At 36.4% G+C, this 16,592-nt stretch overlaps 2 protein-coding genes across 2 annotated transcripts in view; both read left to right on the plus strand.

Moving 5' to 3' along the window:
- The window catches only part of LOC139709202 (uncharacterized), a 46,417-nt gene extending 40,013 nt beyond the window's left edge, over positions 1 to 6,404 (plus strand). The window contains exons 25-29 of the mRNA XM_071621152.1: positions 785 to 835; positions 2,714 to 3,022; positions 3,754 to 3,795; positions 4,331 to 4,680; positions 6,363 to 6,404. Of these exons, the coding sequence (XP_071477253.1) occupies positions 785 to 835; positions 2,714 to 3,022; positions 3,754 to 3,795; positions 4,331 to 4,590 (662 nt within the window). The 3' untranslated portion in view covers positions 4,591 to 4,680; positions 6,363 to 6,404. The remainder of the gene's footprint in view (positions 1 to 784; positions 836 to 2,713; positions 3,023 to 3,753; positions 3,796 to 4,330; positions 4,681 to 6,362) is intronic.
- Positions 6,371 to 16,058, plus strand: LOC139709203 (tolloid-like protein 2). Its single transcript, XM_071621153.1, has 7 exons — positions 6,371 to 6,404; positions 7,640 to 7,681; positions 8,129 to 8,340; positions 12,539 to 12,791; positions 13,662 to 13,703; positions 14,297 to 14,329; positions 15,285 to 16,058. The coding sequence occupies exons 1-7, from the start codon at positions 6,371 to 6,373 to the stop codon at positions 15,620 to 15,622; spliced, it is 954 nt and encodes a 317-aa protein (XP_071477254.1). The 3' UTR covers positions 15,623 to 16,058.
- The last annotated feature ends 534 nt before the right edge of the window (positions 16,059 to 16,592 follow it).

A 16,592-nucleotide genomic window follows, 5' to 3' on the forward strand; every position in this document is an offset into this window, starting at 1 on the left:
CTTCCCGTTCCATTCTGAATTCTGAAATCCCCATAGACTTAATACACAGGCCACCAGGTTCCCGTATAGAACATGTTAATTGACATAATTGATGATTCAAAAGAAAAATCATAAGGTACACAGGGATGCTAAATTTCGTTGGTATCGCAACCCCAATGACCGAGATCTCGGTTTTAGCATAGAAAAAAAAATCCGGCCAGATTATGGTTACGCATTTGTAGTTATCTGAATGCATGTGTATCACCAAACGTGATCAGCAGAGCTTGCTCAGTCATCGGATTGTGATGGCCTAACCGGAGTCTCATTTGATATGCAACTTGAATGTCAGCTGATTTATTTTGAATATGATTCAAGTTACGTAGCTATGTTAGATTTCGATTATTCTTCTCTTTCCTTTCCCTCGTATGTGGTACTATTTTGACAAAGTTTTATTGTTCTTTTCTTTTTGTCTCATGACCACCACATCAACTTCCTGTAAAGGAAAACAAAATTGATGTGAGCACCCCCCCAAAAAAAAAAATGCAATTTAGCCAGTCCAAAAATACAAAAAAAAAATAAAGATGGACAAGTACTTTGATGACAGAAACCAGAAAATTGCTGATGTCAAAATTTGGTAATGACTGAACTTATGATTAATGATTTTATGACACTATTATTTCATCACACCCTTATGCTTTTGAGAGTGACCAAGTCTTTCAAGCTTGGACGTGTGCTTGTGTTCTTTTCTTTTTATCTGTTTTGCATACTGTACTCTCATCTGTAACAACCATTTGTATTATTTTAGGTTCAACTATTGGTCCAATGGTTCAAACAACTCAAAGCTCGCACAGTCAGGGTAAGTTAAATTTAAAGATTTCATGAAAGACAAAAAAAAAAGATAAATAAACAAGACCAAACTGCTTCAATTAGGGCATACTTTAGTAAAAAAAAACAACTACTTGATAAGTGATGAAAGCTCATTTATTCAATCTAGCACATTACAATCAATATTTGAATAGAAAATCAGTAAGTTATCATAAAGGTTGCTGCAATATGAAGCATTGTGACTACAGAATCTACTAAGTTTTTTTCATATTTGTTGATTACACAAATTCTGTTACAGATAGTTGACACAACAACATCAAAAGAAAAGCACAGTATAATTGAAGACTATAACATACAAATATTGGTGACTGAAGATGGATAATGATAGTGAGGGCCAGTTTATGCCAGTGTGTACCAAAGCAACGGAACTTAATATTTTGCATCACTTTGCTTTGTTCTAATGATATTTGGGTGTGTGCGTGGGCGTATGTGTGTGTGTGTGTGTTTGTGTGTGAGTGTTTGCAAATGACCCAAATCTTGTATGATGTAATCTCTCGTTATGGCATGACAGAAGAGACGGAGAGCCCGTGAAATTTTGTACTATTCCTACAGAGTTATGGTACAGCACTTTTTATTATGACCTGCATACGAATTTTCTCTGTATTACATTTTGTAAATATATGTGACCCTCAATCACAAACCAACAAAATGTCGCCAGACATGGATTTTTAGTTAAGGGCAGATTCTGAAAGAGCAGGCTCTAAGCTTTAAAATGATATGTAACTTAATTCAGATGGACTCCCATAACCTATCTAAATATTGGATAGAAAGCACACACTGGAAAAGTGTGCACTGAGAAAAGAGGTTTAGAAGTACAGAGTCTATATTCAAGCTGTGCTATCTGTGCAATGAAAGGGACAAAATAGAAGATGTAAACCACCGGAGCATAAAAAATGAAGGGATTATCAGATTAAGCTGAAATTAAGCATGCTCATTACACATATTCTGAACATGATTGATGCCGGCTTTTAAAGCAGTAAAATTTCCTTTCAAAAGTTACAAGAGTTGAAACTGAATAGTCATTGATAGTGTGGAAGGGATTTTCAAGCAATGAAAAAAGGGCCTCTGAGACATACTTGATCATTCAAATTTCCCACAAAAGGGTTGTAAAAAAACTGCTTAAAACACACTTTCCATTCATGTTATGATCCCAAACTTAGGAATAATGAAGACTGAGGATAATTTTTTTCAGAAAATATGAAAAAAAACCTCAAGATTGACTTGGTTGACCCGTTTCACCTTTTTGAGTCCTCACGTGAAATCACGGGGTGCGACCTTTTGTTGGTTTTGTGATGCACATTCACATAGATTATTCATACATGAAATTACTGGGAAAATAATGACACAGCAACAGTTATTTAATAAATCTCATTTTCTTGGGCAAATTTATTAGAAATAAGTATTTTCATTATTTCCTTATGCCACTGAATGGGAGAGAACGTTACGTCTTTTGTCTTAAAGATGTTTTTTTTTTCTATCATGGACTACATTTATATACCTTTGGTATTTCAATAGTAAAAAATAATTTCAGTGTTTTTTGAAGGATAATCTTTAAATCCTTTATCGATTTTGATGTTGGATATGAGACCTATATGCCTATTCATCATGGCAGTAGCAAGCTAGGTTCATTTGACTACTCAATTTATGTTTTGTTACACTACAAATGGTTGTATTTTAGGATTGTGTTCATCAATTGTTATGATACTTTCATTTGCGTGTCTTTTGTGATGTGTTCATCTTCTGCGTCATAACGAGGATTCTAGAAATCAGGGGTTGTAAACGATTCTAGATGGCTTTGTCTTGAATGTGTGAAAGTGATTATTATTGAACAATCCTTTCTTTGAAACAGTGAACTTGGAATCAGATGGTGCTGTTGCCGTCATCACCTCTCCGAACTTCCCGATGGACTATCCCGACAATACTGATGTGTCGTGGAATGTCACGGTGCCATCAGGATGTCAGCTGCACGTCCACTTTGTAACTTTCTACACTGGTATTGGGGACTGGCTCTACATTGGCGACGACCATTCTTATTTTGGTCCGCTTAGGCCTGATGACATCGACGTCAACTCCGAGCACACGTTGATTCGTTTCGTTTCTGATGACAGTATCGCTCGCATGGGATTCAACTTAACACTACGGGCAGATTGCATGCAGGGTATGCTTCATTTAGCATCAGGTCCCAGTGTGTTTGTAGACGTGCTGCATCCTGCCTCCTTTCTTAATATCATCGCTTCTAAAGACTATTGAATAACCGTGATTACAATTTACTCGATAAACACATTTAGGTACTCAGTAGTATGTTAAAATATCAATAGTAAATGCAGATGATAATGGAGCTTGAAATAAATGCTCATAGTATCGAATATATGTAGTCACTGAAGAGGGAATAACAAAAGAGGGACATTAAAAAGAAAAGAATGTCGTGGTAATGATAATTTTGCTAAAAAACACATCATTTAAATCCTGTGTTTATGGAAGCAGTGGAAACATACTAATGCACAGCAGCAACATCACATGAGTCCTAATTGGGCCTAATTGTGTAAAGCCATGCCAAGGTTTTGGATATGATAACTCTTGTCATGGCATTCGATTTTTATTTTTATTTTTATTCTGTTTTTTCCTTTACATTCATTAGCACAATTTCAAGTTGTAACCCTTTTCATACAAACACTCCTAGATAAGCATGGTTTGTGGTCATTTACAGCAGTTTATTCGGAACGTCAAATTTGAGAAAAATATATTCACTTTAAAAGCAGAAAAACTCTGCTGGTTAAACCAAACATCGAAGCTCAAAATATAATTTTGAGATATTTTGATGATTTTGAAATACAAGGTTTGTGCACAGGGGATTATGTTTAACGGTAACTTTTTGTTGCTAATCTGCAGGTGCAATCACAACGGAGCAACCATTGGTCCCGGATGCAGATGGTAAGTCTCAATGTGGAACCATTTTGCCTTTCAAACCCGTAGGGTCTACCTGATTTTGCAGGACGATCTTCTTAAAGATCAGAATTCTCGTCTTGAAAGCCATCCCGTAATGGGAACATAATTATCTTCTTCTCTTTTTTTATTGGCAATTGAGTGTGTGCTAACCTCTAGTATTTCCCATTTTCAAAATGTCGGAAATGGCAATCCAATGACGCTGTCAAATATTATGCATTCAGTTTGTTTCATTGTGTGTTGAAGGCACAGTGTATGGTTCTATAGAGGTAGGTGCATATATGCGAGGAGTCTGCTGTCTTGCAGCATTGGGAATTACTGAAAAACTATGCAGAGCCCTCTGTGCATACTAGTAGAATTTCCAGAGAAGTCAGCCCGTGCCGAGATAAGATTTTGCCAAATGAAATATTTCCATAATGTACAAATCCTTTTCAGAACTAATGTAAATTCAAATAAATCGCTTTTGTCTTGCTTAATCAACTCTCTGAGGTTCGTGCGTGTACTGTGTTTTCATCCTTTTCAGGTGGAAACGTCAGTCTTGTTCCTGGGATGACCTATCGCATCTCCACACCAAATTTCCCAAACAACTACCCTGTTTATTCAAATGTCCTTTGGTTTTTCAATGCTCCCGATGGATGCTCAGTCAACGTTAGGTTTCTCAGTTTCCGAACAGAAAACACTTTCGATTTTGTGAAAGTGGGACCAGGTTCAACTGGGGCTGACGTTGCAGCAGTGGAAAGGAAAATTTCGGAGACCCTGAGACACCATATGACGTTATGGTGAATTCACCTCGAGCCTTCGTGTACTTCAGCAGTGATGGGTCCGTAACTCACACCGGTTTCCATGCTGACTTGACTCTTCAGTGCCAAGAAGGTGGGTTGTGAGTATGGTGAAATCAAAGCACAAATCAGTCATTTCAGCATATGACAGGCTTCTTAGCAACTTCACATTCAACCTAAGTTTAGGGTTCGTGTAACAGAGGTCAAAATGAGGACAGAAATGTCAATTGGTAAAAAATGAGTGACGTCAGGGATCACTCCAAAATCTTCGAGTGATCCCTGACGTCACTCCAAAATGAGTGAAAATGAGCATTTTCACTCAAAATTCACTCCAATTTCACTCGAAATTCACTCTTTTTTGTATTCACTCTTTTTAGAGTGAAAATTTTCGCTCGATTTTTTTAGAGAGTATGCCAGAGGTTTTAACATGTTTCCATGACGAAATATTGTAGGATTAATTTATTGTTTACTTTAAATCTGTTCTACCTTTCATATGAATTTTGGACACGGTAATACAATTAAAAGGTTAAATTGAAATTCTTGCGTATAATTTTCTTCTCTCCCCGTCCCCATTCTCCTTACAGTGATATATGTAGCTTTATATAAGAGGAAACTATAGGAAAAGAAATTCCATACATGCAGAATGTCATTCAACTTCTTTATTCTTGAATCCACTTGTTATCATTATAATATAAGTGGTATAATTGACAAACATGATTTTCAATATCTAAGAAAGCAGTAACGGTGTATCATAACTTTGACAGAGAATCAAGGATATTAATGATTCCACATAATCGTACTATGTCTCGTTATGATGAAATTAGATGCGGCAGTTCTTTAGTGTGAGATTTCATGAAGAAATTTCTATTCTTATTTCTTTTAAGAATTTGTATTTCTTATTCTTTTGCCATAACCATGCCACTTTTTTTTTCACCCGTGACACGTTTACCCCCATACGTTTTTAGTTATTGACAATGTTTCCCGACATGTTCATATGTACCATAAATTTTTACTCCTGATAATTTTACTAACATTTTTATCCTTGATCCCCCCCCCCCCCCCCCGACAGTTTGTCTTCGATGATCTTCCCCTATATTGTTTTTCTCGGTAATATTTTAATTTTGCCTCAGACATTTCTAGCCGAAATGAGTTTTATTTTTGTCACTTATGCATTTGACATATTTGCTCGTAACATTTTTCTGACATTTTTACCTCCATTCCCCCTGACATGCTGTCTTAAGTATTTTCCAGCGCTGCCATTTTATCCTCAATATTATTACCTTTGAAATGTCGACCTGTGACATTCTTGCCCTCGACAATTTTACCATGGAATTTTTCCACCCTTAGATATTTTTCCCTTGACATTTTTACCTCTGACAATTCTACCCTGGACATTTTTGCCTCGTGACGTTTTAACTCATGACGATTTTACGTTTTACGTTTGTGCCTCCTATATCTTTGCCCTTGTTGTTTTTGATTGGCATTTATCATACCCAAATTCTTACATCTTACACCTCTGATAGTTTCACCATTATTTTATGAAATTTCTATTCTTGACATATTTAGCTCTTGAAGTATTTCTCCGTGACATCGCCCGATATTTCTTTTCCACTCACACTTTTTTCCTTCGATATTTTCCTCTATACTGCTAACATTTCTACCCCTGACAATTTAAAACTTTGACATGTTTACCTTCGACCGATATTTTACCCTTGACATTTTTTGCCTGGCGCCACACCATCAGTTACACGCATTTCTATTGGTTTCCTGTATTAGGTTCTACTATGGTTCCAACAACTCAAAGCTCTGACAGTGAGGGTAAGTAAGATTTAAGATCTCATGACTCAGAGACAAAATTGGCTAGGAATTGACTTGTTGACATAATTTATTTATCCAGGCACACGCATGGCGTAATTCTAACAAAACATTACGGCCTTACAATGTCATAGGTTATTATAATATGGAGCTTTTTACCCATTGAATTTGCTGATTGTTGTTGAAAATGATTAACTACATGCACAAATCTATTTCTCTTGTAGATAATATACTTTAGACTAAGATAATTGCAACAGATGCACAACATAACTGAAGAACATGTACGAATACAATGTACATTACCAATACAGATGAATGTATGAAGGCACAATTTTTCTCTTTTATACCATCGACCTTCATAGCAATGTAATTTTCTTGCAGTCAGAGTGCAAATATCTAACAAAATGAAATTTTTGAATGTCATTTGTTGGGAGAGTAGTTAAGAGTCTTTTCCATTTTAAATCGATCTGTCGGAACAAACCGTAAGGATTCGATGGCCTAGACATAAAATTTTGTAAGGTATAGGGCCTATGCATGTAATAATAATGGGATTGACACATAGAAACAGTGACTTATCCAGGAGAAGCGGATGTCGTGCCTTCTTTTTTTTGTAACAAAATGTTTTTTCTTTTAATTTTGAATTGCATTTGTACTATTCCAACAATATACCCTCTTTCAGAGTTCTCGTTATTTTTCAAAATATTTACATTATCGTATGTGGATTTAGACATAAAGTTTTAGACACGTTGCATACACAACCCTATACTATGCACAGGCAAATAAAGGTACATCTGTGAAGCTTAATTGTATCCTATCAAGTAGTCAAATCATGGTATTGTGCAATACTTCACTAATTGTTGCAAGCCATACCAAATTTTTGGACGGTGGTTCCTCTGGGAGTAAATTTTTTTTTTCATTCATATGCAGAATATGTGCACCAGTGTGTTCCATGCAGTCAGAATCCTTTTCATGAAAATCATCATTAACGGAAAAGTTTGATTTCTTATTATTGAATTTGGTATCTTTCGGTAAGGTAAATCAAATTTCGGAAAGTAATTAATTCCTTATTTCAAGCATACACTGCTTTCAAAATCCGACCTCTAAACTCAAAACCTTATTTAGCAATATTTTGTTGATTTTGAGTTGCTGGGATCATGAATAGATGAATAGTGCCAAGAGTGCTTTACAGTACATTTCTTTCTTCTTCTTCTTTTTTTCTTTTGATGTCTAATTTGTAGATGCTGGCAATACAGAGCAACCATTGGTCCCGGACACAAACGGTAAGTCTCAATTGTAAGCCATTCCTTCTGATAGGGAGTGTTAGGTGTCAAGTCTCCCAAGTTTTGCACAAGGCTCTCTATGAAGAAGAACAAGAAGACGAAGAAAAAAAAAGCTTTCCGGAAGAATGAAACTAGCCCTTATAATGTCCCCTAATATTGGAATTCGCATCGCCGATTGTGATGCGTGTAAAGCACTTGTATCAATTCTGATAAGGATATGCAGTGTGGTCATGTAGGATATGGCATTGCTCCAGAAATATACTTATCCCCCTGTGCTGGCTAGCCAGTTAAATTCCCTATGATGACTGTAAGATTCGATTTCAACTCAAACATCTGATCAATTTAAAACACTTTTGAGAATTAATGTGAAAATAGTGTGTCTCGGTCCTACCTTTATCGATGCACTGACATGGCTGAGGTTGTCGCAAACTGCTATTTCTCTTTCAGGCGGAAACATCAATCTTGTTCCTGAGTTGACCTATCGCATCGCCTCACCAAATTTCCCAAACAGCTATCCCTATTCCGACCGTGTCCTGTGGTCAATCAGCGCTCCCGATGGATGCTCACTGAATGTGAGATTTCTTAATTTCACGACAGAGAGCTTCTACGATTATGTGAAAGCAGGACCCGGTTTGACAGAGGCTGATGTTGCAGCTGAGGTTAGGAAATTCTCGGGAGACCGTGAGACGCCGTTTGACATAATGGTGAATTCGAACGAAGCCTTTGTGTACTTCTACAGTGATGGGTCCCTAAGTTACTCTGGTTTCCGAGCTGACTTGACTCTTCAGTGTCAGGAAGGTAGGTCATGGTTACAATTTTTAGGGGGCTGAAAGCTGTACCTAGTAAGCATTGCACAAATTATTCTTTGCAGTGTAAATGATGGATTTATCTATCAATCTTACATTTATTCATACCATTATTACCGCTAACATTTTTTGAAATGGAACATTCTAACTCGTGACCTTTTTTTTTCTGAACATTTTTTTTTTGCCATGACATTTGTTTACCCTTGACAGTTTTCTTCTCATTTTTGTTGTTGTTGTTGTCTTTGATAATTTACGCCTGTAATTTTTACGTGTGACATTTTTCACGAGTGTCGTTTTTACCTGGCATTACTACTCCATGAATAACACCCAATTGTATTGTTTTGTTGGTTTAGGGTCTACTATGGTTCCAACAACTCAAGGTTCGCACAGTCTCGGTAAGATTTAAGATCTTTTGATGATCAAAAAGAAAATAGATTTTCTAAAATTGGACTGTTGACATACTTTCACGGGTATACAGGGGACTGGAGATTGTCTGTCATTTCTATTGTACGTACAGTATAGATCTTAATAATCATAATATCAGTCGAATATATAAAATCGAATAGTTAACATGAATATATACTATAGCCAACCTCGCGTAAGTCGACATAATCGCTCCTTTTGCCGCCAAACATGCCACTGACAGCAGCAAAAATAACGTTTTCGTTTATGCATAGATCTCGCGCGGATTAGTAACGACAACGCACAGTTCCAAATCTCTAGAGATATTTTAAGAGAGCGGGATCGGAAACCTGGGTCCGTTTCTAGACACTTCACGTTTTAAACTTGATTAGAAAAAATTCCTAAAATTGCATGCAACTTTACGATTTAGATTCAAGTGCGTTGCTGAAAAGATATGCGTGTGAATTCGTATGATTCTGTCAGCATAATTTTCAGTGCCGACTGAGTTGAAATATGTACGATTTTCCTTCCCTAAAGTCGCCATATTTGTTTTGCTCAAATTTCTATTGCCATACTCTGAAAATACATTGTTCTTGCGCTCCGATTCGCAACATTACCGCTCTGAACGGTGCGGGCCCGTCTGAAAAAAAAAAAACAGAAGAAAAGTTTGTTAATCCGAAAACGACATCTTATTTTCGGATATACTAACCTTCGTAAAAACAAACCTCTTTCCATTGTTGGACTAATTTAACTTTGGACTGAGATTTAAACCTTCGGCATAGCGAACTGTAACAATAATTTACCATTTTCTCATTGACATTCGTGATGCAGCATGCGTTTCGGTAGTTTGAAACGTGTAAATGTTGCGATGTCTTTCCCCTGCTAGTAGTGTATAGAATAAGTTCGGTCACGATGAAAGTTCCGTGTGGTATTTATAAAAAAATTATAAAAAATAATGCAAGTCTTTTCAAAAATAAAGCACTTCCGCAGATGTTAGAGATGCGTTTAAACGTAGTTTTTAGTTTCACGAAAACCGCAAGTCTTTTCTTCAACGCTCTTGTGTTTGAATATACAGCGTTGCGTGTGATTTGATGGACTTGCATTTGATTTTTTTATAGAGTTGCGTTTAAACGCAATTGAGTTTCAGTTTTCTACAATTTTCTAGTTTCGTATGATTGTCAAACGCAAGTCTTTTCAGCGTTCTGCGTGATTTGATGGACTTGCATATGATTTTCAGAGTTGCGTTTAATTTCTAATTTTACGTACGAAGTAAAAAATAATGCAAGTCTTTTCAACAATAACGCACTTCTGTAGATTTTTAGAGATGCGTTTAAACGCAGTTTCTTGTTTCGTACAAAAATCACAAATCTCTGCAACTATCTTGTGTTAAAAGGACAAGTCCACCTTCATATACATGTGGATTGAGTGAAAGGCAACAATATTAGTAGAACACATCAGTGAAAGTTTGGGGAAAATCGGACTATCCATTCAAAAGTTATGAATTTTTAAAGTATCTGCGCAGTCATTGCTGGATGAGAAGACTACTACAATGTGTGATGTCACATGCGTACAACAATATAATGAAAATGAAAAGAGAATTTCACAAAACTTTACTTTTTGAATTAAGTGCACGTTCCTTCGACTTGAAATACTGACATATGTTAAGGGTGATATATTATTATCCCCCCCCCGCCTTCTGAAAGAGAGCAGTTGAGTGTTCTTTTGTTATGCGAGAAAATGGACATTTGTTAAATTTTCTTTATTCTTTCTTTATATCGTTGTACACATGTTATATCACAAGCTATAGTAGTCTTCTCATCCAGCCATGACTGAGCAGAAACTTTAAAAACTCATAACTTTTGAACGGATTGTCCGATTTTCCTCAAACTCTCACTGATGTGTTCTACTGATATTGCTGCATTCACTCAACCCACATGTCTATGAAGGTGAACTCGTCCTTTAAATACAGCATTGCGTGTGGTTTGATGGACTTGCATTTGATTTTTAGAGTTACGCTTAAACGCAATTGAGTTTCAGGTTCGTACAATTATATTCTAATTTCATATTATGATTATCAAACGCAAGTCTTTTCAGCAACGTACTTGCGTTTTAATGCAAAGTTGCATGTGATTTGATACACCTAAATCTAATTAGTTGCATTTAGATTAAGTTTCTAGAAACGGGCCCAGGTTTCTAATACCGCTTCGGAATATTTAACGTTAGAATATTCGGATTAACGAAATGCCTATTTCATGTTCGAATAATGAATATCTAGGCCTACTAGGACCCAGGTGTACAAAATTTGTGCGTTTTGAGAATAACGATCGAACTCATTGCATTTTCGGATAAACAAAATCACCCGTAACAAACATATTCCTGCAAGCTGCGTGAACAACCATCTTAATAATTAATGTGCAGAGAGAAGGTGTGATATAAAGATATTAAACAAAATTGTGCACATTACTGACTGTAATCAGACAAAATATCTTTTTGACTTAGCTTAGAAGGCAAGTGTACATCCCAAGGTACAATGCATGTAATTCTAAACGATCGAGACAAAAAGCGAGAGAAAAAAAAATGTTTAAGAACAATTTCCTGTTGCACGCTCATTGGACCATGCGGCTTTAGCTCCACGTTTGCACCGTGAGTTGCATCACGTTGACCTGCACCAAACGATACAGACAGACGCAACAAAAACTCAGAAAGAGAAAGGGAGAAAAGGGAGAAAGTGAACTGCCTTGTATGCCCTTTCTATTCAGGCGTCCAAGACGATGGATGCATGGCGCGAACGCTACCGCGCCGTACCCTAGCGAATTAGCGAGTAGAAATGCTGCGAATCGGAGCGGGAAAACAATTCTTTTTCAGAGAATAGCGATAAGCATTTGAGCGAAAAATTTTGTCGACTTAGACGAGGGAATTAACACGTATTTCAGCTCAGTTGGCACTGAAAATCATGTCGACTTACGCGAGCTGTCGACTTATAATGTCGACTAAGACGAGGAAATTTTCAAGGATTAACAAATGCAAAAATCGGGACTTTTCTATCGTGTCGACTTAAGCGAGCTGTAGACTTATGCGATGTCGACTTAAGCAAGGTTTACTGGGTGTATATCATGCATATATATAACATATACAATATATGTATATGTATATATTATATAATATATATATATATATATATATATATGTATGTGTGTGTGTGTGTGTGTGTACATCAGAATTTGAGACAGATGGACTGAATTGTCATCAGTGATTTTTGGTGGGATATTTGGCTTGCCGTGTTGGAAAAAAAAAGCTAATTGCAGCAACTTATGTGAAAATTAATGGGAGGGATGTGAAACAACGTTGCATCATTTGAGTATAATTATGGTTCTTGTTTGGGGCATCCTTTAACAAATATATATTTTTAATTTGATATATATTTCTTCTCTTCGGGGATCTATTCTTTTTTTTCCCCTGATCTGCCTTTCTCTTACTTACACGTGGATAGGTTTTACAAAACACTTTTAAGGAATGTCAAGACTTTTACCCCCGTATTGTTTCTTGAATGTTGAAAAGTGATCATCTTGTGCTTCAATCCTTTCTTTGAAACAGTGAACTTGGAGTCAGATGGTGCTGTTGCCGTCATCACCTCTCCGAACTTCCCCAGGACTATCCCGACAATACTGATGTGTCGTGGAATGTCACGGTGCCACCAGGGTGTCAGCTACACGTCCACTTTGTAACTTTCTACACTGGTATCGGGGACTGGCTTCACATCGGCGACGGTCATTCCTATTTTGGTCCGCGCAGGCCCGATGATATCGACGTCAACTCCGAGCACACGCTGATTCGATTCGTTTCTGATGACAGTATCGCTCGCTTGGGATTCAATCTAACAGTACAGGCAGATTGTATGCAGGGTAAGTTTAAAGTAAAAAGATCAGCTCCCTAGACTATTAAGCAATCATGACTACCATCTGCTTGACACGTATACTGAAAAGTGAATGGCCTTTAACATTTATTTTACTCATGTTATGACGTTGTCACATCGTATACGTTATCATACTTGTGAATAGAACAACCCCCCCCCCCAAAAAAAAAAAAAAAAATAACAAACTCCATGAAATACAATACTTTGGGCTACATGCCCCATTTGTTGAAATATTATTGGATTGTATTAAACACAAATCATGATGAAACTTGAAGCTAGTGCCCCAGAAGTAAACTGTAAATTGTCACTGAGAAAATAGGAACAAAAAGCGTAGCACTTAGAAAAAAAAGTAAAATGGTAAGTGTACCAATCGCTCATGAGCATGTTATATATATGTACGGAAAAGTAAGAGTATTCGTGATGTAGTGAAAAGTGAAAAAAAAGAACATGCAATCAAGGCATTGATTCTACACTTTAATTACGTTTTGTAACTGAGAGTGCTCATGTCTATGGAAATATTCACAACTTTATAAAGTCACAATAACAAGATTAGTTTCTACTAGCAATTTTAGAAATTATGAGTGCTTTGTAGTGTAGCTGCCTTGACAACGGAATACGCTTTTTATCTTGTGCGCTATACAATTAAATGTCAATGTGTTCCAGCCAGAATTGTTTTCATAAAAAAGTAACATTCCTGGGATTATACTTTTAAAAGCAGAATATTTCTGTGTTCAATATCCGACCTTTAAACCGATATTTTTTTCGGGGGGGGGGATGTATTTTGTTTTGTAACGCGAGGGACATGACAGTGTGTGTGCGTTATATCAATATTTTTTTTGTGTGTGTGTTTAATCTGTAGGTGCTGGCACGACACAGCAGCCAGTGGTCACAAACACAGAAGGTAAGCATCAATAAAGAACTATTTTGTCTATAAGAGTTCTTAGGTATCCCTTTCTCAGCAGGAGAATCCCTCTGAAAAAAGTAACAGATATGTAATATCTATAATATATAGATAATAGTAATAATGATAATGACAATATATATATATATATATATATATATATATATATAATATAATAGATAGAATGTGTCGATGCACAGATGAATGATACTCGAAGCGTAGATAAATTATCATTATTTTTAAACTGCCCTGTTTTTTTACTGTATATTTCAAGACTACCCCTTAATGACACCACTATTGTTATTTTTTAATCTCCTGCTATATCATGTGCGACGTCAATGCATTTCCTGCTTTGTGTTACAATATCCTCAGAACTTTGATGTTTAATTTTCTCTCAAGGACCCTGCATATTTATATGTTTTTTTTGAAATACCATTAGTAGAATTATACATTGATTATAACATCATAACTCTCCACTGAGAACTGAGAATTTAATTGGTGATTTTTCTGGGGTTTTACGTTTTGAGGGTCACAAATAGGGAAGAATAGTGTGTGTAATTTATTGTGCATATATTTTGGTATTTATTTTTTAGGTGCTGGCACAACAGTGGGTCCAAATGAAGAAGGTATGTGAACGTCATGAAACGTTATTTTTAAAAACTACCCATTCTCCCTGATTTAGCAGGAACAGATCATTATGAATTGTACAATGATAAAAATGTTCCGTCATTTGGAAATGATACCTTTGGCAACATTGATGGCTGTAATACACCTGAATCTAATATATTTGCTATTCCACTGATTTTAACGAGTAGTTCAGTTGGTTGAAAGTAAATAAAACTCTTCCAAAACTTTGTGACCTTGAGAGAAAATGTGGCATGAAGATACATCATTAATTAAAGCAACAAAGCTTCGTTTAGCTCATGTGTATTTTCCTGCAGTATTATGCATTATATTGTAGCATATAAAAATCAGTCATAAGACTTTAAACTTAGATGTACAGCGTGTTTACACAGTTAGTTCATTATAACGCCATGGAGTACTACACGTTAAAACTATCTAATGCCTATGCCTGTGACAATCCTTCTCTGTTTCTGATAGGTGATACAAAATTTCCCTCTGTTGAGTTCATACATACTTTTTTATACTGTTGTGTATATGTAAAATATTTCATTGTGATTGCATTTGTGCAAATTTTGTCGGTCAGTCACTTTTCGAGAAAAATAAACTGCTCCCAGTTGATCTAGTAATAAATGTTTTTATCTTTCCCGTGTTTGTTAGGAGGGAAATTGCCAACTTTTGTTTGAAGAGAAATACTGTACTTAATACTAAGAGTCTTATAGTTTTCAATATGTGGTATTACATCACGTTACATCTAGGGGAACCCCGTTATAATAAGCTGGCTGCTTGAATAGGACAACAGAAATGTCCTCATTTTATTGGATAGCTTGTTACATCAGGAATTAGAACAAAAGAACATAAAAGGAACTGGACTACGAACTTACATTGTTGCATCAGAAATCTTGCTATATCCGACCTCACTATAATGTGGTTCCAATGTATTCACATGTTGCCTTTCAGGAGGCTCATTCACACTTGCTCAGGGCGATGAAATGGTCATCGCTTCCCCCAACTTTCCAGAGGCCTATATAAGCTTAGCGCTGCGGACTTGGCGGTTCAGTGTTGATGCAGGTTGTACGGTGGAGATTGAATTCCAACAGTTTGAAACTGAGAGTAACTTTGATACTGTCAAAATTGGAAGAGGCTCTTCAGAGGTTGCTGAGAATACGCTCTCAGGGTCACGTGACGGAGAGATCTTCCAAGTTAATTATGAGTCCGCCTGGGTGAAATTTACATCCGATTCTTCAGTCAATATGGGTGGGTTTAAGGCCTTCATCCGACCAGTGTGCATTCCGTGAGCTTCAAATGATCTGACTTGCTTCCATTGAAGTCACTCTTAGCAGTGCGTATAATATGTAAAGAGCCGTGTCTTGTTTTTTTTTTCCTTTTTTTTTGCATTGCCTATAGTTACCACATGTCTGTGAAATCTGTTTTGTACATGATATTGTGTACCAGTGCTGAGGGATTAAAAAAAAAACTGCATAAAAAGTAGGCATTTGCATAACATACTAGAAATTTAACTAGAAAGAGTGTTTTATTGTTGTACGCAGATGGATTTCTGTTAGTTGCTTACGGTTACACGAAAAAAGTCCTTTTTATCATAAATATTGTTCGAAAAACAGGGCAAGATATTTGAGAAATTCTGTACTTGTAGGAAATCACCTGTATGCTATCACGTTATCAGTCTAAGTGTAAAACGGAGAATATTAGCGTGCACTGTAAAGGCACATGTTTGGAAAGCTCTTTTTTTTTGGGGGGGGGGGGGGGGGGGGCTTTGCCAATGAATGCTCACATCTACTTGAATATGATGCAGCTCATACAACATTCCAGTACATGACAAACCGCAAAGCCAGTGCATTGTAGAACATGGACGATAAACCCAAGAGGAAATGTGCATTTCATTTGGTCATAGGAGTCACGATCTTTTGATACCTTGCTACATAAAAGAAGGATTATGCAGATTCTAATTTACATTTGTTCATGGAGTACCCAAATGGATTAGACCACAGAATATTGATGTAGTGTAATGTCAGTTATAGTTAATAACATGTTTTCACACGATGGTCTTTTTTGTTTACTGTTTTGTCGTCATTTTGTATTTCATAAAACTGATGCTGTTCATCTGAATAGTGCCCAAGGTTGTAATAAATCATATCATTCCTTTATGAAAGGTGTTCTTTTGTATACATATATCAGTTAACCTTTAATTAGTTTGTGTTGTCAGTCAATTTTGAAAAATCATGAATGTGTACTATCTTTCCATGGGGA

This window comes from Diadema antillarum, unplaced genomic scaffold, assembly GCF_040938485.1.
Source record: "Diadema antillarum isolate AM-2024a unplaced genomic scaffold, OU_Dant_1.0 seq00001412_RagTag, whole genome shotgun sequence".
NCBI lineage: Eukaryota > Metazoa > Echinodermata > Echinoidea > Diadematoida > Diadematidae > Diadema > Diadema antillarum.